General features: G+C 51.5%; 1 protein-coding gene across 3 annotated transcripts in view; it reads right to left on the bottom strand.

The window, feature by feature from the left end:
* CHST8 (carbohydrate (N-acetylgalactosamine 4-0) sulfotransferase 8) overlaps positions 1 to 25,904 on the bottom strand; it is a 106,904-nt gene extending 81,000 nt beyond the window's left edge. The window contains exons 1-2 of one of the 3 annotated variants that reach the window (XM_011947425.1): positions 25,826 to 25,904; positions 3,675 to 3,890 (exon numbers count right to left, since the gene is read on the bottom strand). In XM_011947425.1, coding sequence (XP_011802815.1) covers positions 3,675 to 3,804 — 130 coding nt within the window. In that variant the 5' untranslated portion in view covers positions 3,805 to 3,890; positions 25,826 to 25,904. Of the gene's footprint in view, positions 1 to 3,674; positions 3,891 to 7,203; positions 8,551 to 25,825 lie in introns of those variants that run through there. The other 2 variants (XM_011947418.1, XM_011947432.1) reach the window with 2 other exon arrangements.
* Positions 25,905 to 27,906: the final 2,002 nt, after the last annotated feature.

Raw genomic sequence — 27,906 nt, 5'->3', positions numbered from 1 at the left:
CTAGTAAGAGACAAGGAAGGGAGGGAGGGGGAAAGAAAGAAAGAAGGGAGGGAGGGAGGGAGGGAAGGAAGGAAGGAAGGAAGGAAGGAGAAATATTTACAGCTGAATTGATAGGCTATCTGGTATAGACTTCAAAAATCACATGGAAGAAGGGAAGTGGATGGTGCTGTGGATGGGGCCAGCCTGGTGTGGGTGGAGGGTGCTGGGTGTTGGGCACGTGATGCTCATGGCACTATCCTACTCCACTACTGCGTGTGTTTCAAATTCTGTATGATAAAACATTCACAAAGAAAGCAGCTCTTAAAATTCAGTTTGCTCAACCAAATGTGGAGTCAGCCTTCTGCAGCCCCCAGAGCCAGTACACTGGGAGTTCTTTGTTGTTTGAGACAAAGTCCGGCCCTGTCACCCAGGCTGGAGCACAGTGGCACAATCTCGGCTCACTGCAGCCTCGACCTCCTGGGCTCAAAGGATCCTCCCACCTCAGCTTCTCAAGTAGCTGAGACTACAGGTGTGTACCACTATACCCAGCTAACTTTGTTTATTTTTTTGTAGAGACAGGGTCTTGCTATGTTGCCCAGGCTGGTCTAGAACTCCTAGGCTCAAGTGATTCTCCCACCCAGGCCTCCCAAAGTGCTGAGATTGCAGGCATGCGCCACCACACCTGGCCGTTGGTGTTTGTTATTCTTGATTCTGGCCTGGTCTCCAAGTCTTTCTCTTGGAGAAGAGGTGAGTCTTGTCTACTGGGTCAAAAAGTGAATTCCCCGAAAACAGAAGCTCTGGCCTCAGGGCCTGGCAATCCTGGAGACTGGAAAAGAACTCTAACTGGAGAGGCGAATTTTCTGATACACAAAACTTCATCTTCGAATGTGGGTAACTTACTGGGTAGCTCTTCCTGTTTCCAAAGATTTGATTTGGACTAGAGCAACAAAGATGTTTAAAATGTGGTTTGATTTACAAAAGTTTGGCAACCCCCTACCATTCCATCTACTGCCTGAGCCAGGTGAGCTTGGCTGGCTGATCCACGTAAAGTTCAGGTGCTGTTAACACCTGGTGGCTGCGTGGGAGAGACACGAATGAGGCCAGGCCCCAAGGGATCTCAAGCAACTCAGAACTCCCGCCACTCCTTGTCCCCTTTCTGCACTTGTAGTGCCACAAACTGCAGCTCCCAGAGAACTCCGTCGCCAAAACAGTTCATGCCACGGTGTAGAATTTCCTCCATAGATCTGCTCATCTCTACTCCCAACCCGCCGCCCCAACACCTGCCTGTTTGCCTGATTGGGATAGCAGGGTAGCTCCCAGAATCTGTTCCTCCCACCAACAGAAATTCACAGGGAGAAGGCTTGTCAGGGGCCCTTGGGGCCACCCAGCCATGCAACTGGACACATACATTTTATAAGCACTGGTTTCCAACAGATAAATGTAATCAAGGTTTATATGCTCAGAGAAGCCAACAGGATGGGATTGTTTCACTTGAAAGATCAGAAGAAAATTGTAACTAATGTTGTGGAAAATTACTTTGATATTGCTTTCTTGGTACCGAATCACAATTAGGCTGCCGTGAGAAGTACAGGGAAGGAATAAATGAATAGTAACAAATCAACACAAACAGCCTGTGTCAGAGGCACTTTGCTCAGGGAAAGTAACGTAAGCATTACTTAAAGTTTTATGACTGTGTTTGGTGTGATTTACCCAGACCATCAAGTCTGCCCATCACCTGGCACGTGGTGAGGCTGGTCTGGCTACATGGACCATCAGAAGACCCACGTGTGCTCCTTGCCAGGTCTGTCAGCTGCAGAGGGATGATGGCCTTGGCTCCATGCCATCTGACACCCCCTGCCAGCCTGAGGCTCCGATCTTCCCAGAAATCCCAGCCGTCCCGTGGGTCCCCAGCCCACCTGTAATCCACACATGTGTGTACTCGGGCAACTGGGTAGGGCAACAAGGACCAGCACAGTAAGCGCTGTGGCTGCGGCAGGGCAGGGCACTAGCTGAAGCCACCAAACCACAGTCAGATCCACGAATGTCCCACCGATGGGTCCAGGCCCCGGTCCCAGGTGGGCATCACAGGCACACTCATGCCTCCTCTCCCAGGCTCCTCCCGTAGAATGTGGACACTGGCTGTCTGGACCCTCTGCCTACATGCACCCTCAACCACGTACACACCAAGGACACACCCAGGCAGTGTTTGCTTGCCCTTCTTCCTGAGTTTGCTTCTAGGCAGGTAACACGTGACCATAGGTACCGGCTCACTGTCTTCCCTGATGGCGCTGCCCCGAGGGGCCCTGTTCTGCCAACGCAGTGTCATGAGCTGTTCTGGGGCTCACGTGAGGCTGCAAAGCTCCCACAGGAGAGCTGGCTCTGCTGTGCACCTACTGCTCCAGAAGCCTGGGAGCGGCCAGACCCACTTCTGACAGCCACCACCTGTGGGGCTCTGGCCTAGGCATGAGTCAGCACCCATGACTCGCCCACCATCTCCTGGAGGCCACTGCCTTGGCTGCCTCCCTCTGACTCTCAACTCATCCACCTGCCCATGGGAAGCCTCTGGCAGCTGCCAGACCCAGGGCCCCAGCACTGGCCTCCTTGTGCTCTTTTCACCTTCCTTCCTGGTGTCCACGGGCCCTCAATCTGCACTAAGGGCCACACATCATGGGTGCTCGTCCACAATGGGGGTGGGGGTGGAAGGGTTGCAGAATAAGACCCCTTCCTGTGCTCTGGGCTTCCGGCAGGGGTTTGTGCAGGAACCCCTCTGCCTACACCTCCGGCCCCTTCTCTTTCCTCCTGTCTCTGGCTCATAGCACAGAGCAACCAAGAGAGAGTGAGTGGGTTTCCCTGGGGAGGAGTGGTGTCTCTGGGCATGCACCAGCCTGTCCATGCCCTACAGCATGTGGACTGTGAGTGTGGCTTCTGCTGAGACACCTCCCCTTCTCTCCCTCCAAAGCAGAGAGCTCCCAGGTCTTGGCACCCCGCCAGCTGACCTGTCCTGCCATATCTCTGGGACGCGGACCGTGTCCCAGCAGCAGAGATCTTGCCTGAACTCCCCTCTCCACACTCTGTCTGCCCTGAGATGCCAGAATCACCCTTCCTGCTCTGGCCTCCCTGCCATCCCACCTGTCCCCAGCAGCCCTCTGTGACTCCAGTGGGCCACCAGGCAGGGGTGGAATGGAAGTGGCAGTGGGGGACCTTCGGAGGGGGTCTTGGCCTCACAAAACCAGGAGGTACCCTGACCCCCTTTGTCCAGACCAGAGGGGCTAGATTCTCCAGGGCTGGGCAGGGAAACCGAGTCTCAGTCTCACCTGTGGGGCATGGGTTCAGGGAGAAGTTGTCCACTTTCTGATATCCCCGATAATGTGGAAGAGATCTGAGAGGTGGCGGAATCCTGTTTAAATCTGAGTTGCATCAAAGGCAACAACTGGCTCAATAGACAGCAGCCTTGCCATGACCCCCAAGAGAGGCCACCCTGCTGCTAGGCACTGGCTGGAGGTCTTGCATCAGACACAGCACTCCCACATTGAGACTGATGCCTCCCCCGGGAAGCCAGGACTCTGCCTGCTGGGGGTCTTGGCACAGACTTGCTCCTTTCCCCCAAGCCCAGCACACCAGGGCAGCCGTGGAGGCCTGAGCTTCAGGCTGGAAAGCTGGGGGTGGTGATGGCAGGACTCAGCACAAGGACTCACCTGGTGCCTGCTGGGGGGCGAGCTCCGTGGGGTCCTGCAGGCTGATGAAGAGGAGGAGGCCTGCAGCTCCGAACAGCAGGACGGATGAGAACAGGCAGGCCAGCCGCATCGTTCCAGGTCGCGGAGTCATCCAGGACTCGCTCAGGGGTCACCTCTCGGGTGTGGGAGGCACGTTCTTCCCTCATCGTCCACACCAGGCATCCATCAGGCCGAGGTCTACGGGGCAGAGTGGGGACAGTCATCACCAAGCTGCAAGGCACCAGGGCAGGTGGAGGCCCCGCTCACTGCAGCAACCCAAGTGTAATTCCCGGATGCCTCTGCCCTCTACAAGTTACCCAGGGGTGCCCTTTCCACCTTTTCATGCCCGGGAGGCTGAGGGCAGCCTGTTCCCACCTGTGGCTGGAATGCTAGCTTTCCACCAGGGTCTCCTGTATCTGCACCTCCAGAAAAATCATGGAATGAGACACCGTCTGGCCCTGCCTGGGGAGCCGAAGTGGGAACCCCCCAGGCCCCCAGTCAGTAGCCAGCAGCCATCCCCTGTACTGTCCAGACCTCCAAATAAGCATGTGTGCCCCCCAGGGTGGGGGCCTAGGTACCGGCGGAAACCTGGGTCCTTGTCCCTGGCACCCGGCCCGGTGGGCAGAGAAGATCTTGAATGAGCCTCCACCCTGCTCCTCTCTGTAGGGCACTGGGGACAAGGTCTCCACAAAGCAGGCAGCTCTGAGAAGGGGCCTGCTAGGCTCAAAGGATATTCAGGCACAGATGGACTCCCCCACACCAGCCAGGGCTGTCCTCACTGATGGACTGACAGATGGGTTGGCGCATGGCAGTCCCTCTGGACAGTCACACCAGAGGGAGCTGAGGCTCTGGCCAGACCACAGGAGTCCCTGAGCTCGAGGCCCTTGGCCTGGAGCGGAGGTGGGGCAGTTACACCTGTGTCCAGCAGACTCCAAGCTCAGAGGTGCAGAGGCTGCGTGCTAACACCCCTTCGTGTTCCTGGGGGTGGGCACTAACTGCTCCGGCCACTGCAGACCCAGAGTATATCCATGTGACCTACCCCTTACCCTGCTTCCTCCTAAAGGGCAGGGAGAGAAATTCCCCATCCCCCACATAGCAGCCAGTCATGCCAACAGGGCCAGGCTGTGCATCGAGATGGGGGCACCCCAAGGCCATTTGCCCAAAGGAAGAATATAAGTTCCTGCAGTGGAGGGTAGAGAGAGCATGGACAGAGTACAGGGGGAGGAAGGCACAGGTGGCAGGCACCCCAGGGAGCCCCCCTCCTTTGAAGGTCGGTCACTCTGTCCCCTTACTTTCCAGCGGGCCCTGCTGGCCAGGCCCAGGGGACCACCCTTCTTCTACCCAAGGAGCCCTGGGGTAAACTTCCCCACCCTGGCACAGGTCAGTGTCTGAGGGAGGTGAGGCCAGGTGGGCAGCTCCCAGTAGCCTCTGAGGCCACAGCTAGGTAGCTGGTCAAGCCCCAGGCCAAATGTGCTGCTCGGCCGAAGGACATTTCCCTGCCCAGGGACAATACTTCAGCCAGGCGACTCCTCCCCAACATGGACCCAAGCGCTGGGGGAAGAAGCCCCCACATCCAGCCCATGGAGCATGAGGGATGAGAAGAGGCGCTCTCCCTGCTCCCCGCCCACAACTCCCCACGACCAGATTGTTCTTCTGAAAAGCTCAAGGGCTGGGGAGGGTAAATTGCAGGTTTGGGTTTCTCCCCTCTGCAGTCTCTGTAATTATTTTTTCACTCAGTTAACTTTAATTAACCTGCCCCAGGCCTCTCCGCACCAGCAAGGCACCTGATGCTGGGCTCTCTGGACTGTGCCGAGCAGGTGGTTCCTGCGGCCTTCCAGCTTTTTACAGAAGTACTGAGCTGGGCCTGTTTTGTCTCTGGAGCTGGCTCTGGAGTGTCAGGCCAGCCCCGACCTCACTGCAATGGCCTCTGCCCCAAAGACAAACTGCTACTTCCTGTCACCCACCAAGGCCACCCGTGCCCTGCCTGTAGAGGGTAGAAATGGACAGTTACGTGTCCCCAAGGGCTCAGACTCAAAGCCCCTTGTGTGGGGCTGGGGCGTCTCCCTCCATGGCTGCCCTGGATGAGGCCATCCTGAGAACCTGGGGTTCACTGCCTTACAAAGACACAGATGCAGCAGTGCAAGCCCCACAGCAGCTGCGACACCCTACCATTCCCTAAGCCCTTCCCTCTGTGAGGACAGCGCTGCATTGCAGAGCCCGAGGCCCACAGGGCCCAACCCCAAAGCCTCAGGAGAGAGTGAGTGGCTGACGAGGGAGGCAGAGCTGTTCTCTCCAGCCTCACTCGGGGGAGCCCCAGGCAGTCATAGAAAGGAGTTAGAAGAATGGAAAAGACGTCACACACCAACACAGCGGGGCCATGGCTCTCAGATGGGGACCAGGAAGAGCATGCAGGGTCTCTCGGGAGCAGCCGCTGTTGCAGTGTCATGGGGACAGCGTTCACATGTGCACCGCACCCACGGACCTAAGCAGATGTGGGTTCGCTAACACGCATATGCACACATGCCCGGGTGCATGCCGGCCAATGCCTGCACACACACCATTGATGGTCCCCAGCAAGGCCCCAGCTGGAAAGCAACCGTCATGAGCCCCTGAGTAAGCTGACCACACTTTGGGCGCACTTCCACAGCCTCCTGAGTCAGACACCAGGAAGCCAGTTTGACCTAGGGTAGCTTCCAACATCAAGACATTTTGGAAGGAGGGAGGGAGGAAGGAGAACAAGTTCATGGCTAGTGCCCAGCACTACCTGGTAAAACAGCTAATAAGGAGTCAGTATCAGGCTCTACCTGATGAACAAAGGGGACTCAGGAGCATGTGTGATCATCATCTCATTTGTTCAGTAGCTGGCGCTGCAGAATGGTTACAAGAGAGCTGGCCGGTGCTCTCTTCTCCCCCAGTCTGTCTCCATTCAAGCCAGTACAGACATCCACTGTCAAGGATGAAACGGGTCCTGCAGCCAAGACCTGTCCTCACTTGTTTCTGAACCTGCCCAAACCAAACCCACCCCATGATGCCTGGCTCCAGCCACCCATGTACCTGGGAGCCAGAGCAAGGACCACATCCGTGCCCCCAAATCCAGGAAAGGGAAGAGGACACAGACCCAGGACCACACCTTCGTGGTGGTAGAGCTTCATCTGTTCGAGTTCCCCCTTTCAAAGACCCTGCCTTTGCTGGCCCCCCAGAGAGAACACGAACATCCTCTCTACACCAGGGAAGCTGGCATTGGAGCCGCCTGTGGCTTCAGAGTCCAGCCCCTAAGCCCCAGACCCCAGCTTTTCCCTCTGGGACCCTCAGCCCTGTGTTTGTTCTCACTGGGAGCCATCTGACCAGCTAACTCCCTGCTCCGTGCAAAGAGAAATCAAAAGGTCAGCGTGCCTCCCCTCCTGGGTAACTGGCCAGCAGTATGGCTGGGCCTTCAATGCCCCACAAGGAAGCCAACTGGACTCTATAGAAGCCTCCTTTCCCCTAAGGTGTGGGAAGGAAGGGCGGTCACTGACAGACCCCCGGGCATTCCAGGGGGTGTGGAATCCTCTATTGTTCCTCGAGGACCCCAGGCTTCAAAGTTGCAAGTTGTTTTCAAGGCAACAAGAGCTGCTGGTCTAAGAGCTGTCTGTCTGCCTCTCCTGGGAGTGCAGCTGCTGCCTGGGGAGTGGACACCACCATCTGTCACAGACTGGGGCCTGGAAGGCTGGGGGGTGGGGCAAAAACCCAGTCACAGGCCTCAGCCTCCACCTGGGACTGTCCCATCCTCACCACAGACTACATCACTCTCAGCTCTGATGACAAGGGCAAAACCTGCCTTCACCTCCCTATACCCATCCCAAGACCATCAGACAATAAGAAAATCCAGCCTGCCAGGGGCACAGAAGAGGGAGGGTTCAGGCAAGAAAAATAAACAGCCCCGGAGAGTTTCCAGCAGCTCCTGCCCAGCCTCACAATTCTCAGTCCTCCTGATGGCTTTTCTCCCTGAGGCCTGAATGGCGTCACCAATTTTTACTTCAAGAAAAAAAAAAAAGATCCAATTAATCTTATAAACACCTCCTGGGACACAGGGCAGGGCGAAGGATTCCTCCCATTTCCTTATTTATTTGATTTAAAAATGTGTCTCTTTGAAGAAATTCACTTCAGGGCACAAGCAAGGACTTGGGAATTCAGCCAAAACACACGCACCTCCAGTGGCGACCGGCAGCAGGCGGACAGACGCATGGACGGCTCCAAGGACACGCTTGGCTGCGGCTGCTTCTGGGCCTGGACGCTCCCCCTAGCCGCCCAGAGGATCCCCTGTGGCCGTGGGGACCTGTCCCCGTGCCTAGCTCCAGATAGCATGGGTGCACCCACGTGGTCAGTGGACCCTGGGCTCTGGAAAGTTCTCTGTCCGGTGGGTCTCCTTGCACCACACGGGCAGGAGAGAACAATGACGTCCCTCCCGGCTGAGGGCTCCCGGAGAAGCTGCTTGTTGGGAGAGAGGCTGCTATGGCAACTTGAGGAGAATGGAGCCAGGCACTGCCGTCACCTTGAATCCGGCACCGTGCCTTCTGCCGCGGTGGCAGCAGCGGGGACTCTGCACCGGTCGCTGGTCCCTGAGCCCCGGCTTCCCTCCTCAGCCTTCTGGCCTCAGGAACTCATCTGCTCCTCGCCGATCCAGGTCGGAGCCCACAGCCCGGTCCCCCGAGAGCACCACCTCCTTCTGTTTTGTCAGACTAGTTCTTCCCTGTGCGCGGCTCTCGCTTACTTCTGAGATGGGGCTTTTCTTGATTTGAGCTCATTAAAAATCCTGCAGCTAATTAAAACCGCTTTAATGGCAGCGGCGGCGGCGGCAGCAAACTCTGGGACGAGTCCCTCCAGTTTTTATGCGTAGGCATAAAGTTGCAATGTTCTGCAAGGATGACGGATGGGCGCGAGTGCTCAGACTCCAAGGCGGGGCTGCAGACTCTCAGGCTGGCTCCTGCCGTGCTGCTGGGGAGCGCTGGCCTGGGTCCTGAAATCCCCAGAGCCTGGCCTTGGCATAGCCAGGCCCCCGCCGGGCTGCACGCTACTCCCGGGGAATGCAATTTACCTGCTGTCTGCTCCCCTGCTACAAGGCAGGGTTCTCTCCACTCCCCTCAGCCCCATGCTCTGCAGCGGGGAGAAAGGGCTTTCTGGGGTGGAGGTTACCCCGTGAATCAGGCTCATGAGGTCCTAAAGCTTGCCGCCATAGCCGTACTAGGAGCACCACAGCCCAGCCTCCCACCATCGCGGACACATTGCCAGGTGGAGTCTGAGGGGCACCTGCAAACACACAGCCACAGCGAGGGGGGCCTGAGAGCGTGGCCAAAGACTGACAGGCCACGTCAACTGACCGCACCATGGACACTATCTCTGCCAGGGCTTCTTGCATATTGAGTACATTTTACGCCAGTGGGGCAGGGCAAGGAACAGTCATTCTGCATGTAGAGAAACTGAGTCCCCTCATCCTGGCAGAGTCCGGAATGCTGACACAGTGCCCCGAATTCCCTGAATGTGTGAACTTTGGTCCCCTGAGAGCACCATCACGGTGACAGCCCTTCTCCCACTGTGGGAAGAGCATTTGCCGCCTGCCTCTGACTCTGCGCCTCGGAATCGGGAACCACATGGAGGCCTCTCCCGGTCTTTGTATTCCCAGCACCTAGCACAGTCCCCGGCACAGGGAAGGTCATCAATAGCCTCTGCTGCATGTTGAATAAGCACGAGTTAATAGATGGAAGTGTTTGGGGCCATCTGGAGAGAGGCACTCCATGAACCTGGAATTCTAAAAAGGTCATTTATGTTTCAGGGAGCTGAGGGTTTGTTTTCATCAGAGCTGCGTTGGAATCAGGTCCAAAGAGTAGCCCAATCCTATGACAGGAGGCAAGGAAGAAGCAAGGAAGAAAAGGTCCCCAGGGAGCCCGATGGAGCCTTAAAACTTGGAATACCCAAGGCACGCTCGCCACCAGGACCTCACTTTTGCCTCCTCATCTCAGTATGACAGATTTCAGATCACAGAGCTTGAAGACGAATATATTTTTAGAGACAAATGTTGATTCTCTCTCTACATATATATGTATATTAACAGGTGCAATGTTTACACAAAAGACACACGCTACTGAGATGCCACGAAATTGACTGATTGTCCCCTGACATGGTTTGGATATGTGTCCCCTCCAAATCTCATGGTGAAATGTGATTCCCCAGTGTCAGAGGTGGGGCCTGGTGGGAGGAGACTGCATCGTGGGGCGGATCCCTCATGAATGGCATGGCGCCATCTCCTTGGTGATGAGGTGGTTCTCACTCAGTTCATGTGAAATGCGACTATTTAAGAGTCTAGGACCTCCCCCTTCATCTCTCTCTTGCCGTTTCTCTTGCCATGTGACCTGCCTCCTCCCACTTTGCCTTCTACCATGATTGTGAGTTTCCTGAAGCCCTCCCCGGAAGCTGAGCAGATGCCAACACCATGCTTCTTGTACAGCCTGCAGAACCGCGAGCGAATTAAACCTCTTTTCCTTATAAATTACTCAACCTCGGGTATTTCTTTATAGCAATACAAAAGTGGAATAATGCATCCCCAAACCTTTAAAATATATTGTGATGCTAGGAAACCCCCCAAAAAAACTACAGCTTGCTTGTGTCGATCAAAAAGTCAATGATAGCAACACATGCTATGACATGGGAGACCCTTGAAGACATCATGTTAAGTGAAACAAGCCAGACACAAAAGGACAAACACTGTATAATTTCATTTGTGTGGAGTGCCAGGAGTAGTCCAATTCACAGAGACAGAAAGTACAATGCAGGTTACCAGGGACTGGAAGGAGGAACAGGGTGTTGTTTAATGGGTACAGAGTCTCTGTTTGGGATGATGAAAAGGTTCTGGAGATGGATGGTGGTGATGGCTGCCCAACAATGTGAATGTATTTAATGCCACTGAACTGTACACTTAAATATGATTATGAAGTGGGTAGATCACTAGAGGTCAGGAACTTGAGACTAGTCTGGCCAACATGGTGAAACCCCATGTCTACTAAAATTACAAAAATTAGCTGGGTGTGGTAGTGCATACCTGTTATCCCAGCTACTTGGGAGGCTGAGGGAGGAGAATTGCTTGAACCTGGGAGGCAGAGGTTGCAGTGAGCCAAGATTGGGCCACTGCACTCCAGTCAGGGCAACAGAGCGAGACTCTGTCTCACAAAAAAGCAAACAAACAAAAAAACAAAACAAAACAAAAAAAACACCAGGCACAGTGGCTCAGCCTGTAATCCCAGCACTTTGGGAGGCCAAGGCGGGTAGATCACCTGAGGTCAGGAGTTTGAGACCAGCCTGGCAAACATGGTGAAACCCATCTCTACTAAAACTATAAACATTAGCCAGGGATGGTGGCAGCCACCTGTAATCCCAGCTACCCGAGAGGCTGAGGCAGAAGAATAGGAGGCAGAGGTTGCAGTGAGGCGAGGTCGCGACATTGCACTCCAGCCTGGGTAACAAGAGCAAAACTCCGTCTCAAAAACACCCGATATAAACGATGAATTGATGGGTGCTGACGAGTTGATGGGTGCAGCACACCAACATGGCACAAGTATACATATGTAACAAACCTGCACATTATGCACATGTACCCTAGAACTTAAAGTATAATAAAAAATAAAAAAATAAAAAAATAAAATAAAATAAAATAAAATAAAAACACAAACCTTGATATCAAAAACAAACAAACAAACAAACAAAACAAAACAAAACAAAAACCCAAAACCCTCAGTGGAAGCAGCTTGAACAAGGCATGTGGATGTTACAGGGTGGCCATCAGGCTCAGAGCGGGGCACTCCAGGTTCTCTGGCCTGACTTCCCCTCCACTCAAGTCTGATCTTCAGGACTTGAGTTTCCCTATCTCAGAATCAGTCCTCATCCAAAATATCTGCTGTAGATGAGTTCCCAAGTTTCCTGCAGCTCTGGTGTGAGACAAATATCTTGAAACAGGGAGGCACCTTGTGAATTTCATTTGCATAGGGTTACTTTCAAGCATGTCAGGTGGGCTTCAGTCAAGGGCACTCCTCACCCACACTTGCCACCTGTCCCTCACCAGGAATCTGGGTCCGTCCCATGGCATGGCCTCAGGAGGCTGCCAGGGCTGTGCCCAGAGTTCTACACTCTGGGAAGGCCTGTTTCAGGGATAACTGGGCTCCTATGGCCCACATGAGCCCAGCCAAGCTGTTTCCCTTCTTGACAACCCTGTCCTTGTTTGAGAGATCAAAGGTCACACTGCAAGTGTCAAACTGAAAACTGTTCTCAGGCTCTTTCTGATGTGCAAAGCTGCGCTCCCATGAGGTCTCCCTGGCTGAGGTGAGTTCCACCTGGGCTACTCTTTACCTAGGGGACCATTCCCCTGTGTGAACTCCACTGAGCCCAGCTGGAAGCGTGCCTCATTTAGTGATAGCTATCGTTTCAAGGCAGAAATCTAACAGGGTCCTTTTTCCTTCAAAAATCTTTAATTTTTAAAGATCTGAAGAAAGCAACACAAGGATCCTTGTGGGGAAGGAAATGTTCTCTATCTCAACCGTATCAATGTCAATATCCTGGTTTTAATACTGTTCTACGGTTTTGCAAGATGTTACAGTCGGGGGAAGGGTGTAAAGGATACATGGGATTTCTCTGCATTATTTCTTACAACTGCATATGAATATATAATTATTTCAAAATTAAAAATTTAATTAAAGAAATCAAAAACTTAAAAATAAAAGTGACTGGCCTTTCAGTTCATGCAGAATGGAAGCAAATTCTAATGTTGTGCACGTAAATAATAGATAGTCATTTCCATGGATCAGCTCCAGCTCCTGTTGTATGAGAAACATTTTAAAGTTAAGGGACTATGCCTTTAACAGGAAAATTTGATGTGTTAGCAACTACTGGTTGATCTTTGTGCACTTTTCAATTGCAAATTGCACTTTAAAAATGCAAACAATTATTAATATTGATTTGGACTAAAACAATATTGAATTTCAATATATTTCCAGCTCTTTTATGAATTACCCTGTGGATACGTGGTGATTATGATAAAAGAGTATTTGCATGCTCAATTTCTTTTCAGTGAGGAACCTTGAAGAGGGCTGATGTGATCCATGGATAATGAACTTCACGGGGACAAGAATGGCTCTGAAGCCATCAGCCAGGATCTCAGATTTAGCTGCAGCACAGATTCTCAGGGCCACTTGCCTCGCTGGGCTTTTTCTAAACCAGTATTACAGAGCACAGGTTAGGAACACCTGCTCAAGGCCCAGAATGGGATTTTGAGTCACAGTTTTTAGGGGAAGAAAAGAAAAAGGAACAGATATTTATCATGATTTGTTAATGTTCCAAGCACGATGCTGGATACTACATAAACATCCCATTTAGCTTTCACACAATAACCTTTTGAAGTAAAAATCATTATCCTTATTTGCCACAGGTCTGGTTCTCTGTAAGGAGATACTGAGATGGAATTTGGGGTGTAAGATGTTTATTAAGGATCAATACCTGCGAAGGAAAAAGGGAGGAAGCTAGAGTGGGAAGAAGTGGAATAGGGATGTAGGCCTTGATGGTGGGCTCTGGAGTGGATTCAGCCTATCGGAGTGTCCTGCAGAAGGAAGATAGGGCTGGACCTTTACACCTCCCGCTTACTCAGTAGCTGGATGTCTGTTGCCCAGAGAAGGGTGTGATATCAGATGAGGCAGTTTGCTGCAGATGAAGCAGCCCCTCGTGGAGCTGAGGACTGGAGGCTGGCTGCTGACCACACAATCCCCTGGTGGTCAGCAAATCCTTCTTGGAAGGAAGATCTGGACAGCAGATCTCCAAGGCCACCACTCTGTTTTGCAGATGATGAAATGAAGACCCAGAGAGACTAAATATGGCCAAGGTTACACACAGGAAATAAGCGCCACCCCAGATCTGACTCAAATCCTCTCTCTCTCCACCCCAGCCACGCTTTTCCAAAACAAAAGCTTAGATCAGACTGTCCTGACCTTCAGTTACTGAGACACGAAGGTCTGAGAGTCTCCAGAGGAACACGCAGAAAGTTTGGCTGTGTAAGCAAATACACTCACCTCGCCTCCTCTGCTAACGTCCCTGCAACAGACACGCATGCGTGTGCACACTCTCATGGATACACACTTACTTCTTGGCAATTATCTCATTGCTAATGAAAGAAGGTGGGAACATGAATTATTTGGGTTAAAAGTTCCCTTGACAGTACAGCCTGGAGAGCATCTCTCCCCAGCTGAGATGCCGGATCCTGCCAAGAGCACCTGGGGATGTAGGATGCGGCGTGGCCAGCCTCCTTTTACTTCTAGAAAGCACTGAGCTATTCACATTTTCCAGCGGCTCTGACATCCGCAGCCACAGCAGGGAAAATTACAGGGAGGAAAAAAATTGCATATTTACTTCTCAAAATCAAAAGTTGGGGTATAATATGGCCAGAGAGGAGTCTGTGAGTAAACCCGGAATGCTCTGGCCCCTGGCAGGGTGCAGAGACACAAGGCAGTCCATAGACTTCCGAGGAGGACAGAATGGCAAGAAAGCTTGGCTGCCTTCCAGGGAATCTCTCCCTGTGGCTGGCACAAGGAGGCCCCAGAGGACTTGTCTTTATGTTTCCAGCTGCCAATAGTGCCTGGCACAGAGCAGGTGCTTGGGCAATGTGTGGTGAATGAAGAGAAGCTAGTAAGAGGATGACGAAGGTGAAAGGAAGCTCCTGCACTGGAGTCAGCTGGGTCCTTTGGGCTGGGGTCACACGGAGTCCAGTGGTTGTGCTCTGGGGGTCCACTCAGCACACATGCATGGCCATACCCTTTGGAAGCAGGCTGGCTTCCAAAGGGTAACCTCCAAGATCTTTTCTTATTTTTATTTTTTTAGAGACAGGGTCTCACTCTATCACCCAGGATGGAGTGCAGAGATGCAATCATGGTTCACTGCAGCCTCGAACTTCTGGGCTCAAGCAATCCTCCCACTTCAGCCTCTTGAGTAGCTTGGACTACTCAATTTAACAGTGCCTGGTTAAATGTTTAATTTTTTGTAGAAGTGGGGTCTCACTATGTTGCCCAGGCTGGTCTCAAACTCCTGGCCTCCAGTAATCCTCCTACCTTGGCCTTCCAAAGCACTGGGTTTACAGGTGAGCCCCCACAGTCTTGACCTCTACCAGTCCAGCATGATTTTCCCTGGAGCTCATCTCAAAACAGGCTGGTCTCTTCCAATGTGAAGGCTCAAGACTAAGAATATGGCAGAACAAAAGTCTCTTGGCTCTATCCTGGATGCTCTGTGGAAAAACAGGTCTCCTTCAGGCCACCAGGAAGGGACCGGCGCTTCAAATGACCTGGAAGCACTAATGAGTGACTGTGCATGGGACAGGAACCTGCCTTCTCTATTAGTCTCTGCCTAAGGTCTCCTTCCAGCTAACATCCTGTGTTCCAAGTCTCCTCCAGCCTAGTGACCCCTTGGTGCCCTTCTTTTTCCCCACAGGGTGTTGGAAAGCCAGAAATGTGGGTCCAGCCTAACATTTCCTCCCTCTCTCCTGACACTCAAGTGCAGATCTGGCCTTCTGAACATGTGTCCTGTCTTTCTTTCCCCGTCCCTCAGTGCGGCTCTGATTCAGGACCTGTGGCCTGGACAGCTCCCCATCTCGACACCTGCCTTGCAACACATCTGTGGTCACTCCCGAGTCCCCCAGGTGCCCAGTGACCCAAGTTAAAATGTCTCAGCATGGTCCACCAGATCTGTGAATATCCTGCCTCTGCCGACCTCCCGTGCCCAGTCTCATCTCTCACCATTCCTTGATGGCCCCCGGGCCAAGTGAGGCACCCTCCTGTGTGTTCCCAGAGACTAACGGCTTTTCTGCGACAGAAGGGACTGTGAGAGGGTAGCACAGGGGAGATAGCACTCAGCATTCAATGCTGTCACTGGGAGATTTTGGTCATCCTCATGTTATATATCTGAGCTTCTGTTTTCCCAGCCACTAAGTAGGTCCCTTGTGGACTAGTATCATGGAACTGAGAAGATTCCTACGGTGGTGGGATGCTGCTCTGGAGTGGAGGAAGAGGCTTGGGTCAGGTGGAATAGGTTGCTGGATCCCAGTCCTCTCTGCAGGGTGCCTGCTCCTCCACGGCAGGTCTCACCATCTTTCCACATGGCTCTGCTGAATTATTCACTTATCTTGAACAACATCCAAGGGAGTCTGGTTTCTCTGGTTTCTCTCCCTAAGCCTGCAGCCTCTTTTCTACCATCCTGGGTTTCGCATGCCCTCATCACTCAGCCTCAAGGACACAGGCAGAAGAGCTGTAAACCATTATGATCCCTGTACATGGGGCTCCGTGGCATCTGTCCCAGGCGGGGGCAGGTGGGGCAGGGATGTGGGCAGCACTCAGCTAACTGGGACCATCTCAAAGCAAAAGAGTATCCACACAGACCCCACACTCATGCCCCGGTGCCCCCCTGCCAGCTGATCACACAAGGGGTTGCTCAAGCCCTGACTTCTTATGTGATTGCTCTAAAGAGGAAGGAAGACAGGCATTTTTATAGTGGGACTCAAAATGTCAGTCATTGGTCTTTAGTGAGCAGTTGTTTGAAGCAGCTCATTTCGTATAATAACTACATGACACTTTCATAATAAAGTATATGTTTCAAATGATACATACAATGACCCTTGGTAGCAGATTGAGACCTTCAGATCTTCCCATTTGGGAACCTGGATTTTTTTTTTTCTTTTTTAAGAGTCTGGGTCTTGCTCTGTCACCCGGGCTGGAGTGCAGTGATCATGGCTCACTGCAGCCTCAAACTCCTGGGCTCAAGTGGTCCTCCTGCCTCAGTCTCCTGTGTAGCTGGGACCACAGGTACATGCTATAACCCCCAACTAATTTTCAAAAATTTTTTATAGAGATGGGGTCTCACTATTGCTCAGGCCGGTCTTAAACTCCTGGCCTTATGCAATCCTTCCACCTCAGCCTCCTAAAGGGCTGGAATGACAGGCATAAACCATCACACTGGGGCAAAAGTTACTACTACTATTATTATTATTATTATTATTATTATTATTATTATTATTATTATTATTATATTGAGATGGAGTCTCTCTCTGTTGCCCAGGCTGGAATGCAGTGGCATAACCTTGGCTCACTACAACCTCTGCCTCCCGGGTTCAAGCGATTCTCCTGCCTCAGCCTCCTGAGTAGCTGGGACTACAGGCATGCACCATCACACCCGGCTAATTTTTGTATTTTTAGTAGAGACGGGGTTTTGCTGTATTGGCCAGGCTGGTCTCAAACTCCTGGCCTCAAACGATCTGCCTGCCTCAGCTTCACAAAGTGCTGGGATTACAGGCAGAAGCCACCACACTGGACCCAAAATTATTTTTTAAATGAAACATCTGATGACCCTTGTAGCAATGCAGACCTTTAGACCTTCCAATTTGGAAACCTGGATTTTTAACTTGAAATTTCCTGATTCTGAAATTGGCAAGCAATGCACATTTTTAAAAACTTACTTGAGCCTTATGTCTATGCTGGATTTGGCCTGAGGTCTACCACCCATTGCCCCCTCTATGATGAAAGAGGACTCAAGTGATCCTCCTGCTTCAGCCTCCTACGATGAAAGAGGGGCCAACGGGTGGATCTCAGGCCAAATCCAGCAGGGACATGAGGTTCAAGTAGGAGCCTGGAAGGGGGAAAGACAGATGATCCTGCTGGACTGCCACTCTTGAGTTCCCCCAACCCAGGAACCTGGATTGGGGAAAGGCACGCGACTCCTGAATAAGAACAATGCTTCCCAGTTCAAGGACTTTTGTGCAAAATCAGCTGAGGGAGAAAAATCCTCTGGGAAGAGAGGCTGCTGTAGCCTCGCTGGTCAGAAGCTGGTTCCTACAGCTCTGTGACCAGATGGCACTTAAACATGGTTGTTCAAGCCACCCAGTCTGTGTGGCCTTTGTTATGGCGGCCCCGGCTGCTGACTTCAGTCCCTGTGCCAGGAAGGCTCAGCCCTGACCTACAGGGCAGCCTCCTCAGTGGGGCAGGAAGGAGGCTGGGGTGTTGCCGGGAAACCAGCTCTTGCGTGGTTCAGTGGTTGCCATCAACCGTGTGCAGGGTGAGACCACGCACTGCACACAGACCCTGCCTAGACCAGGATGTTTTTGGAGGCGAGAAACAGAAAAACCAGCTCATCAGGAAAATCGAGGCTCCACAGTGTCACCGGGGACCAAGGCTCTGCTAGTGGCTCTGCTGCTCTGTCCTTGGGGTGGGTTTTATCCTCAGAGAGCTCCCTTCATGGTTCAATGGCTACAGCCATAGTCCAAGCTACAGGCATCCTCATTATGTCCAGTAGAAGGGAGGGAGTCCCATCTGTAACCAGGGAACAAGTCCCTGGATCCTGAGCCAATCTGTAACCAGGGAACAAGTCCCTGGATCCTGAGCCAATAGAACCTCCTGACCCAGTGTGCCTGGGGCTGAGGGGATGCTCTGTGCTGGGGGTGGCGCAGGCCTGGCTACTGGAAACAGTGGGATGAAACTGCCCTGGGGTCAGCCCCTCCCAGCTCTGTGAGTAGGAGACAAGAGGGATGGGGGCACAGGGATGGCCCCAGGGCCCACTACACATTCACTCCTTTGCTCCTGAGTGGACATATGTACACACACGTGTGTGAGCATGCAGGTGTGTCTCTATGGCTCCATCCTGTGTATCTGTGTGCCGGCGTGTGCACATGCTGTAGACATGTGTGCACACACATGTACTCATTTCAGAAACTCCCGCTCCTCTGCCTGTGGCCACCAGCCCGGAGCAGTCCAGCCACAGCCAGAACACACCCAGCTCCTGGCCAATGGGAGAATGACCCTGGCAACCTTCACTGGCTCTCGCTCTGTCTGGGTCTCGCTCTGCAGGGCTTCCTCCTAGTTGCTGCCCAAGGTCAGGTCTGCTTCCTGGAAGAGGGAAGTGAGGCTCCCTTGTCCAGGCAGCCCGGAGGGAAGGCAGTGGGAGGGTGGCCTGGGGTTGGGGGTACTCCGGAGTGGCAGCCCAGCAGGACCATCTGCCATCTGTGCCTCCCGCTCCTCTCCCTACTCCATCCCCTCTCCACCCACTCTCCGCCTCAGGGTGCATCACTCTGGAGACCCCTGGGAATTGGAAGCTAATTTTCCACGATCATTAGTGATGGAAAGACCTCAGGTTCTGCCTTTAATTAAAGTCAAACGTGGGGCTGAGAAGTGCTGCGCTGCATGCAATCGTCCTCTTCCCACTTGTAAAAGCCATATGCAAATAATTAAGCCAGGCATGGGAGCCGTAATTAAAAATTTCACAGACCCCCTCATTAGCTGAGCAGTCTGCACAGAGCAGCGGGACCCAGCCCCTCCCCCATGCCGACGGCAGCTCCTGCAGATGGTTAATTGGGGCTGGGGGAAGTAGCAGGCCACACCTAGGTGACAGTGCACCTGGCAATAAGCTGACAGGGCTCCTGGCCTCCCGGGCCAGCAGCGATGTCTTCCCACCTCTGTCCAGGAGGCCTCCAGCCAGGGCCAGAGCTCCTGGGCTGAAGTGGCTGAATCCCGCCATCCCTCCATCCTAGTGCAAGGAGACCCTAACCAAAATCTCCTAGCCTCTCCTGGCCCCAACCCTGACTTGTGCACAGCTAGGATCTACTGACAGAAGTGGGGAGAAGAGGTTAGGTGCGGTGGCTCATGCCTGTAATCTAAACACTTTGGGAGGCTGAGACGGGCAGATCACGTGAGGTCAGGAGTCCAAGACCAGCCTGGCCAACATGGCGAAACCCCACATCTACTAAAAATACAAAAATTAGGCCGGGCACGGTGGCTCAAGCCTGTAATCCCAGCACTTTGGGAGGCCGAGACGGGCGGATCACGAGGTCAGGAGATCGAGACTATCCTGGCTAACACGGTGAAACCCCGTCTCTACTAAAAAAATACAAAAAACTAGCCAGACGAGGTGGCGGGCACCTGTAGTCCCAGCTACTCGGGAGGCTGAAGCAGGAGAATGGCTTAAACCCGGGAGGCAGAGCTTGCAGTGAGCCGAGATCCGGCCACTGCACTCCTGCCTGGGCGACAGAGCGAGACTCTGTCTCGAAAAAAAAAAAAAAGGTACAAAAATTAGCCAGACACGGTGGCGCGAGCCTGTATTCCCAGCTACCTGGGAGGCTGAGGCAGGAGAATCGCTGGAAACCGGGAGATGGAGGTGGCAGTGAGACAAGATCATGCCACTGCACTTCAGCCTGGGCGGCAGAGGGAAACTCTGTCTCAAAACCATAAAAAAAAAAAAAAGTGGGAGAAGGGTCTCAGTTAGAGCCCAGAGACCCCTTCAACTTGACATTTTTGCAGCCCCTCCTCCCAGCATGCCCAGGAAGAAGGCAGGTTCAGCAGACCCATTTCAACCCCTTCCACACACACAGATGTCCTCAGGCCTGGTGGCCACTATGCAGGGAGTGCCACACTTGAAGACAAAAGCTCCAGACAGACAGGAGAGCCACAGAACTGGGGGTGGGGAGGCAGGGAAATGTGTCTGACCTCACTGTCCTACACATTCTCTGGCCTCCACCACTCCCCCTGCCCCACCCAGGGTCCCTGGCTCCTGCCTTCGGTCCCCGCCAACGTCTGGTTCACCTCATGTCTGGAATCGATCCTGCCAGACAAGTCACTGCAGGCATCATCTCCAGTTACTCATTGACATTTCCAAATGAATATTCACTCATCCCAATCACAGCTACTAGTTTTCCATCTGGCCTGATCAATGGGACTCCTCAGAAGGAGTCATGCTCACCAGAGGCACTGATCGATGTGTGGGAAGCTGCTCGGCGGGCGCGAGGACCAGCTGTGTCCTCCCAGCCACGACACCCGGACATTGGCCAGTTCATCTCGCCCATGGACCACATGACCCTGGGCTGGGCCAGAGCTTCCACACGGTCTGGACTCCTACTCCTTCTGGTTATATACATAAACCGGAGGTGACTGCCAACCCAGGAAGTGGCTCTCCTTCTGAGGATTTGGGGGATCTCATGGGGTCACAGGGAGTGGTGGAGCTGGGTGCCTCCTGCCTGGGTCCATCCTGAGTCACAGCATCACCCCCGTGATGTCTTCATCCAGGTCCCTGAACTCAGCCCTTCCCCATTCAGGCCGCTTCCTTCTTGGTGGCTCAGAAAATGTTATTTCTCTTTCTTCCTCTCCTCTGTCAAACAGAGACGCAGGCTCCCCTGCCAAGGATGGTCAGACATCCACGCCAAGCATCCTGCTCTCAGAAGCTGGCCCAGGGCTGTCTCATCCTGGCTGACTCTCCACCTCGTTTCTCATCGTTCCTCAACACTCTTGCTTTGACAGTCAGCTCCTCCAGTCATGTGGGCCCCGACTGCCCGGCCGGTCAGAGCCACTGCCCAGCTTCTCTTCCTGTTTCTCCACATCTTCCCCATTGCAAACACATCTGCCTAAGAACTTGCACTTTCTGTCACTGACATGAGATGGTACACAAAGATGAAAAAATACTTTTGATGGGGGGCCAGGCACAGGGGCTCACGTCTGTAATCCCAGCACTATGGGAGGCCGAGGCAGTTCGATCACTTTGAGGTCAGGAGTTTGAGACCAGCCTGGCCAACACAGTGAAACCCCATCTCTGCAAAAAAAATACAAAAATCAGCTGGATGTGGTGGTGTGCGCCTGTAATCCTAGCTTCTGGGGAGGCTGAGGCAGGAGGATTGCTTGAACCCAGGAGGCAGAGGTTGCTGTGAGCTGAGATTGCGCTACTGCACTCCAGCCTGGGCAACAGAGTGAGACTCTTTATCCCACCAAACACACACACACACACAAAAAGAAATACTTTCAATGGAGAAGAGGATTCCACCACTTACATAAAGCATACATCACTTTTACTTTTTGACCCTGGTTGATTTTTTAAAATTTAATATGAAACATTTCAGATATACAGAATATACATATGTATATATATATATGCACACACATATATACCCATACACACACACACATATAGGTAAATAATATAAAGAAGAACCAGCACATTCATCACCCAAGCTTCAAGAAAAAAATAATTACCAATACTTGGGATTCCCTTTGCACCCCTCCTCCCCTCTGGAGGTAAACCACACATGTGGTGAACATTTAATGAGCACCTACTACATGCCTGGCACTATTCTAGGCAACCGGGATCCATTCATGAACAAAACAAAGATCCTGCCCTCACAGAATTCCACTCCAACCAGGAGAGAGACAGATTATATATAACCTTAGAGGGTGAGAAATACTAAGGACAGAAGAAAAACAGAGTAGGGGGAGAAGGACTGGGAGGGCTTGAGGCCAAAGGCGAGTATGTGGGAGGAGTCCTGACTGAGAAGATAACATGTGAACCAAGGGTTATGGAGGGAATCGGCTTTGCAAGGGCGCTGGGGTGACAGCATTCTTGATATCCAGTGTGTCTGGAGAGACATAAAGAAGCATGAAAGAAGATATGGTCAGAGAAGCAATTGGGGGCAGTGATGTGGGCCACTCCAGTGATTTTGCCTTTGACTCTGAATGAGACAGGAGCAGAGGGAGGACACTCTCTGACCTGGACTTCGGCAGGACCCCTTTTGGCCTTGAGGAAGAGGCCAGGCAGAAACAGGGTGACCTGGGAAGAGACAACAGCAACAGGATTGGTGAGAAATCTTGGGCCAGGATGTGGAAATCTGTCCACTATTCTCATGTGAAAATTGGTGCTTTGAAGAGAAGTCTTTGTTTGGATATTGAAAATTACATAGCTTTTACTTTGATGCTGTGATATCAACGTGTATTGATATCACACTTGCCGGCCATGAGCTTTTCTGATGTGGATATTCTGGATCTTGTAAAAACTGTAATTCACTCTTTTCGGCAAGCTGGGCCCCTGCTGCTATCCAGAAACTCAGGAAACTTAGCTGCTCGTTATATGTGAGTGAAATGGAAACAGAACAACGGAACACATAGTGATGACTGGGAGAAGGAGGCTGGAGCTGCCAGGATGCCTGGGTTCAGACTCTGGTTCCGCCACTTACCAGCTACATAAGCTACTTAACCTCTTCATGCCTCAGTTTCCTCATCTGCAAAATGGGAGTAATAATCTCTTGTGGCTACTTTGCAAGGTTATTATGAAAACAAAATGGGCAATAAGGGAGCAGTGCCTGGCATACAAGAGTGTCACTCATGTCAGTGACTACTTTGGGGAGATGAACAGAGTCCCCTGACATGCTCTCTCTCAGACAATTCCATCAACCCAATGTTGGCAAAGGCTGAACGCCTGCAAGTAAGGGAAGCAGTGGAAGCTTCTAATGGAGGTCTGTAGGAAATGTCTTGGGAGCTCAGGCTGCAGGCAGGCCCACAGAAAAATGTGACGCTCCTGGAAAGGGCTTTCAGAAACTGGCCTGTAAGCACTTCATCAAGAAAGGGAAATGAGCGGCCGATCTTGGCACTATGCCTCTGCAGCCAGTGCTGGCCCTGGGCTACCACTGCTAGTGTGTGTCAGGACAGGCGATGGGGTCGGTATTTTACGTTTATGCTCTGTGTCTGCAAAACTATTTCGATCATGTCCACTGAGTATGCCAAGCACTATTCAGAATGATCAATTTTGAAAGTTTGGTGCAGTTGGTCTTTTCTCAGATGATTAAAAATATGGTAACCTTCAGCCCATAGACTCACCCAACATCTTTGACAATTTCAGTTCAGATCAGAAGAACCCAGTGTGCAATTTAATTCACTGACATTGAACTTCACAGAATCAGGAAAACAGCAAGGCATTCAATGCATTGGGGTTTTGTTTTCGTTTTTGTGGGTTTTTTTTTTTTTCTTTCTTTCTGCTTAATTACTTTGCTAACAAGGTTGAAGTCTTCTAAAAAACTTGGCGAAATACTAGAAGCTGATGCTTGGCAGGAAATGATGCAGTATATTCTGCAAATATCTGAAAAGTTTCCCCTTGTATTCACACACATAGAAACGGACACAATCCTTGTCTTGAATTTGGCATTTCTGGAACACCCCTGATGGAAGTTTAATATTATCTTCCAATTTGGCTCACTTAGAAGAAATTTGACTCCAGTTCAAAGACATAATCAATTCTATAGTTAGTCACCAAAGCTTAAGAAAACAGCATTTCCTCGATGATAGCATCTTCGGCCATGCCTCATGCATATCTGCGTTGGTTCCCTTCATCATCCATTCATCGCAACTAATAGTCAAATAATAGATTTGGGCTTTTGCAAAACTTGAAGCCTGCCACTCTCACTAAGTTAATAGTTTGGCGCTCCAGGCTGCCTTCACAGTTTCTCTGCCAAGTTAAGGTCTGGCTGCCCTCACTGCAGGTTTCATGGAAGTTCTCCAGGAAGGTGAGGATTTGTCTCCTCGAGGACTGCCAGGGTTTTGCACAGATGGGTGGCAGGCGTTTTGGATCCTGATGAGGTGTTTCATTGCTAATTTCTCTCATGTGAAGCAGAGAATGGAGCTTTGCAGGAAGAAATAAAAACCACAGGTTTTAGAATAAATTTCATATGATCTCGATCCAACATTATTTAAGGCACGAGAGTGGTTTGGCATCACTGCCTGGAATTTGCCAGCACCTCCAGGAAGGTGCACACCACCATCTTTGCAATAGACATAAATCCATCATCTTTAGCTACCCTCAAACGGGACAAAGAAAACGAAAACGAGAGTCCTAATGCTCACGTTTGGTTTGCAGACGGCAATGTGAACTCTGTGACAATGTGAACTCTGCGGCCAGCAGCCAAAGGGTGATGGAGCAGGTCAGGCATCCATCCACACCTGGGCTCCAAGAAGCAGGAATACATCTGCGTGTCTGTGTATTTGTTTAGCACAAAAGGTCATGAGCGCCATGCACTGGTGCCTGTGGCTGATGGGAACGATTCAGCTTGGTGGGAGGGCCCTTTGATTTCGCTCTCATAGTATTAGAACCAACTTCAACTCTAGGAAAGGATAAAACTAAGGATGCAACACAAATACGTTTCCTGAGACTCACGGACCCATTTTTGTGCTACTCTGTTATAAATACAAAAATCAAACTTTCCTCCTCTAAGCATATCCTCATGTTCAAACAGAAAATGCTTGTTTCTGACCCGTGATGGGAACCACAGTATAAATGGCGACACACACACACACGAGAGTCTGTATGTCCTAACACGAGTGTCACGGAGCAAAATTTCAGAATCTCCAAATCTCTTTTATTCAAAATTCTGCAGAGCTCTACCCACCAGGAAAAAGATGAAAAGCCTTAATTTTTATCATTTGATTACAAAAATATAACTTTGTATTTTGAAGTACCCCACAAAAAAGTCTCTCAAATTATTCAATATTCAAGTCTTACAAATCTTCCTTTCCCTCCCCAGAGATTCTCATATACTTGCCAGAGGGTCACGTGATCTGTTCTTCCTCCCCTCCACCTCCCTGGAGAACTTTCTGCTCTCCACAACCACTCCTGCTGTAGGTGGTAAGATGATTCCACTATTTTTCCAAACGCTAATTGCTCAGAGGCTATCTTTCCCCCCTCACAAAGCCCAGACATCTCTTCCCATTTGAGACATCTCTGGACAAGCCCAATATCCAATATGGCGGAGGTTGTACGTTCCCCCAGCTCCACGATGAAGGCCAATGAAGGTTCTCCCAAGAAGGGCAGAGTGTTAGGCAGTGTGCACGGCATGGAAAACCCAGAGTCCCCAAGCTATACAAGCCTCCACCCCCTGGCAACAATCACATAGATGCAATTTAGTTAATTCCCTTCCACACCATCTCAACATTCCTGGCAGCCTCTCAAATAAATACCATAGCAGAAGGGGCAGAGTCATGGGGATGAAAGGACCTTGGGACCATTCTTTCTCCAGCAGAGACAATCGCAACCAAGTGTCAGATGTGCTGTCTGACTCATTCATTCGGGGTTAGGGCCACTCTCATTCTTTTCCTCAGGCCCTGTTGTTTTAGGATACGAAGTGACTGTAAAAACGGCTGATATTTTTCCCCCGACACAAGGGCATAAATCACTACGTCTTCGGCGCTTTCTTTGTGGTATCGATTCTTCTGAGAATGAAGGCAGAGGGTTCCGATATGGCATCATCTAATATTCCCTCAGCTTGATTTATAGATTTCTTTGTGCATTACCTGAACATAAACGAGTCTTGCATTATTTCTTGTGTACTTGTCAAATTAAGGTAAGATATTCTTGTTGACCTTTAAACCTAAAAAAAATAAATAAATGTGTCTGAGACGTTTTCCAGCAAGCATTAAAATGAGCTGGGCTCTCAAATGCCCATTAAGAGGATGTAATTATGAGGGGGTGCGTCGTCTGTGCTGCGGGTAATGATTTAATTTTAGTTTTAATGCATTCGCTCAATGGAGGAAAAGAAAACAAGCCAGTTACGAAGCATCTCGCAAAACAGACAAGAACAATTTGGCACCGTTTGTTCCTTAATTTACCAAAATGGGAAGGAGCTGGGGGAGCTTGCCACCCCAGCCTTCCAGAAGGAAGGAACACTTCTTGAAAGGTGCAGAGAGAAGTGGCAAAGCAAGAACCAAAATAGAGACAAGGTGGCCGTTTGCTGCGATGTTATCAAACAGAACCAGTGCCAGCCGTCGGGCTGCGCGAGGGTGTGAATTGGATCTGACTTCAAGCAGGGGAGGAAATTCCATTTGGGGCTGCAGGAAGGCTTTCTCCTACGTTATTTCTCCCACTTCCCTTCCCACAGCCGGACCTAGACCCACGGAAAGGGTCTCTGGGCAATATCCACTTGTGGCTGACCACCGTTGGCCAGGACACAGGCAAAGGGGATGAATGCGCCCTTCACCCTCCATCTACAAACCCCGTTTTTCAAGGTGGGGTGATGCTGGCTGCAGCCTCACTATGTGCAAACCTAGGTGCCTTCTCATGGGTACTAGATGCACACACACCCCTGTGATCACACAGGGGCTGGCCCCCAGGCTGGCTTTGGCATTCCTGGGGTCCCTTTCAGAAAAATACCACGTAACTGTAATCCTAGCACTTTGGGAGTCAGAGGCAGGAGTTCAAGATCAGCCTGGGCAACGTAATGAAACCTGTCTTTACTAAAAACACAAAAACTAGCCGGGCGTGGTGGTGTGTGCCTGTAGTCCCAGCTACGCAGGAGACTGAGACGGGAGAATTGCTTGAACTCGGGAGGCGGATGTTGCAGTGAGCAGAGATCACACCACTGCACTCCAGCCTGGGTGACACAGCAAGACTCCATCTCAAAAAAGAAAGAAAGAAAAACAAAAATACCACCTAACCACCACTCTCTAATTAAGTCTATCTTCAAATCCCACTAAGATAACAAGAGGAATTCCACTGGTCATGCCACCTATACCCCCCTCCTCCCACTCTCCAGCCTCTCCCGGCACTCTCTTCCCTGATGCCCAGCCTCTGGGCTCCATCAGCCACCCTCCCCAGACCCTCCCACCTTCTGGTCCCTTCTCTTCTCTGCAGTGTAACTCTGCTGGTCTCTGCGTTACCCCGTCCCCTCTTCCTGGACCCGTGAGCTCTGCCTCCTTTTGGTCATCACCCTGACTCTAGAAATGCGAGGCAGACAGAACTCTCCCCGTGAGGCTAGGAGGAAGAGGAGACAGTAGAGTCCTCATCTGCTAGTGACTGTTTCTCTGCCACATCTATTTGCAGGGTCCACATACGTGTACACACACACACACACACACACACACACACTCAGCCTGGAGGGCTTCCATGGGCATGGAGAAGAGGAGAAAATGCATCTTCCCTATGGGTACCCCCTGACTTTCACAGTCCTGTGGGGCATGAAGGGCTAAGTTCCAGATATGACTGCTCTATCTCCAGCCACGTGACTAATTAGCGTGGTCTACATCGACGGGCACTAATGGGCCCTTTCTGTTGTGCAGCCAACGTTGCTTCTTTCTTAGGCCCCAAGGCACCTGCGCAGACATGATCCACGAGAAAGCTATGTGGGGCACAGCAGTTTCTGACACCCCATCCCGGAGCCAGAGGCCTGCCTTTTGGCCTCCAGCTGCAGGGACGCCACCTGTCCCCTCCCAAACCTGAGGATGTCATTTTGTCATTTGTCCACCCCAGTATGACCTTGTCTGCTGCCTGCCCAGAGCTGGGTGGGCCACTGGGGCCCTGATCACTTTCCCAGATGCCCACTGAGTGTGGACCATGTGCAAGCTCAGGCTTGAGGAAGGCCTGCCCATCCCATCCACCC

This window comes from Colobus angolensis, unplaced genomic scaffold, assembly GCF_000951035.1.
Source record: "Colobus angolensis palliatus isolate OR3802 unplaced genomic scaffold, Cang.pa_1.0 Scaffold107, whole genome shotgun sequence".
Lineage (NCBI taxonomy): Eukaryota > Metazoa > Chordata > Mammalia > Primates > Cercopithecidae > Colobus > Colobus angolensis.
Note: the sequence above shows the minus strand (reverse complement) of the source record. Positions and strands in the feature narration are given on the sequence as shown.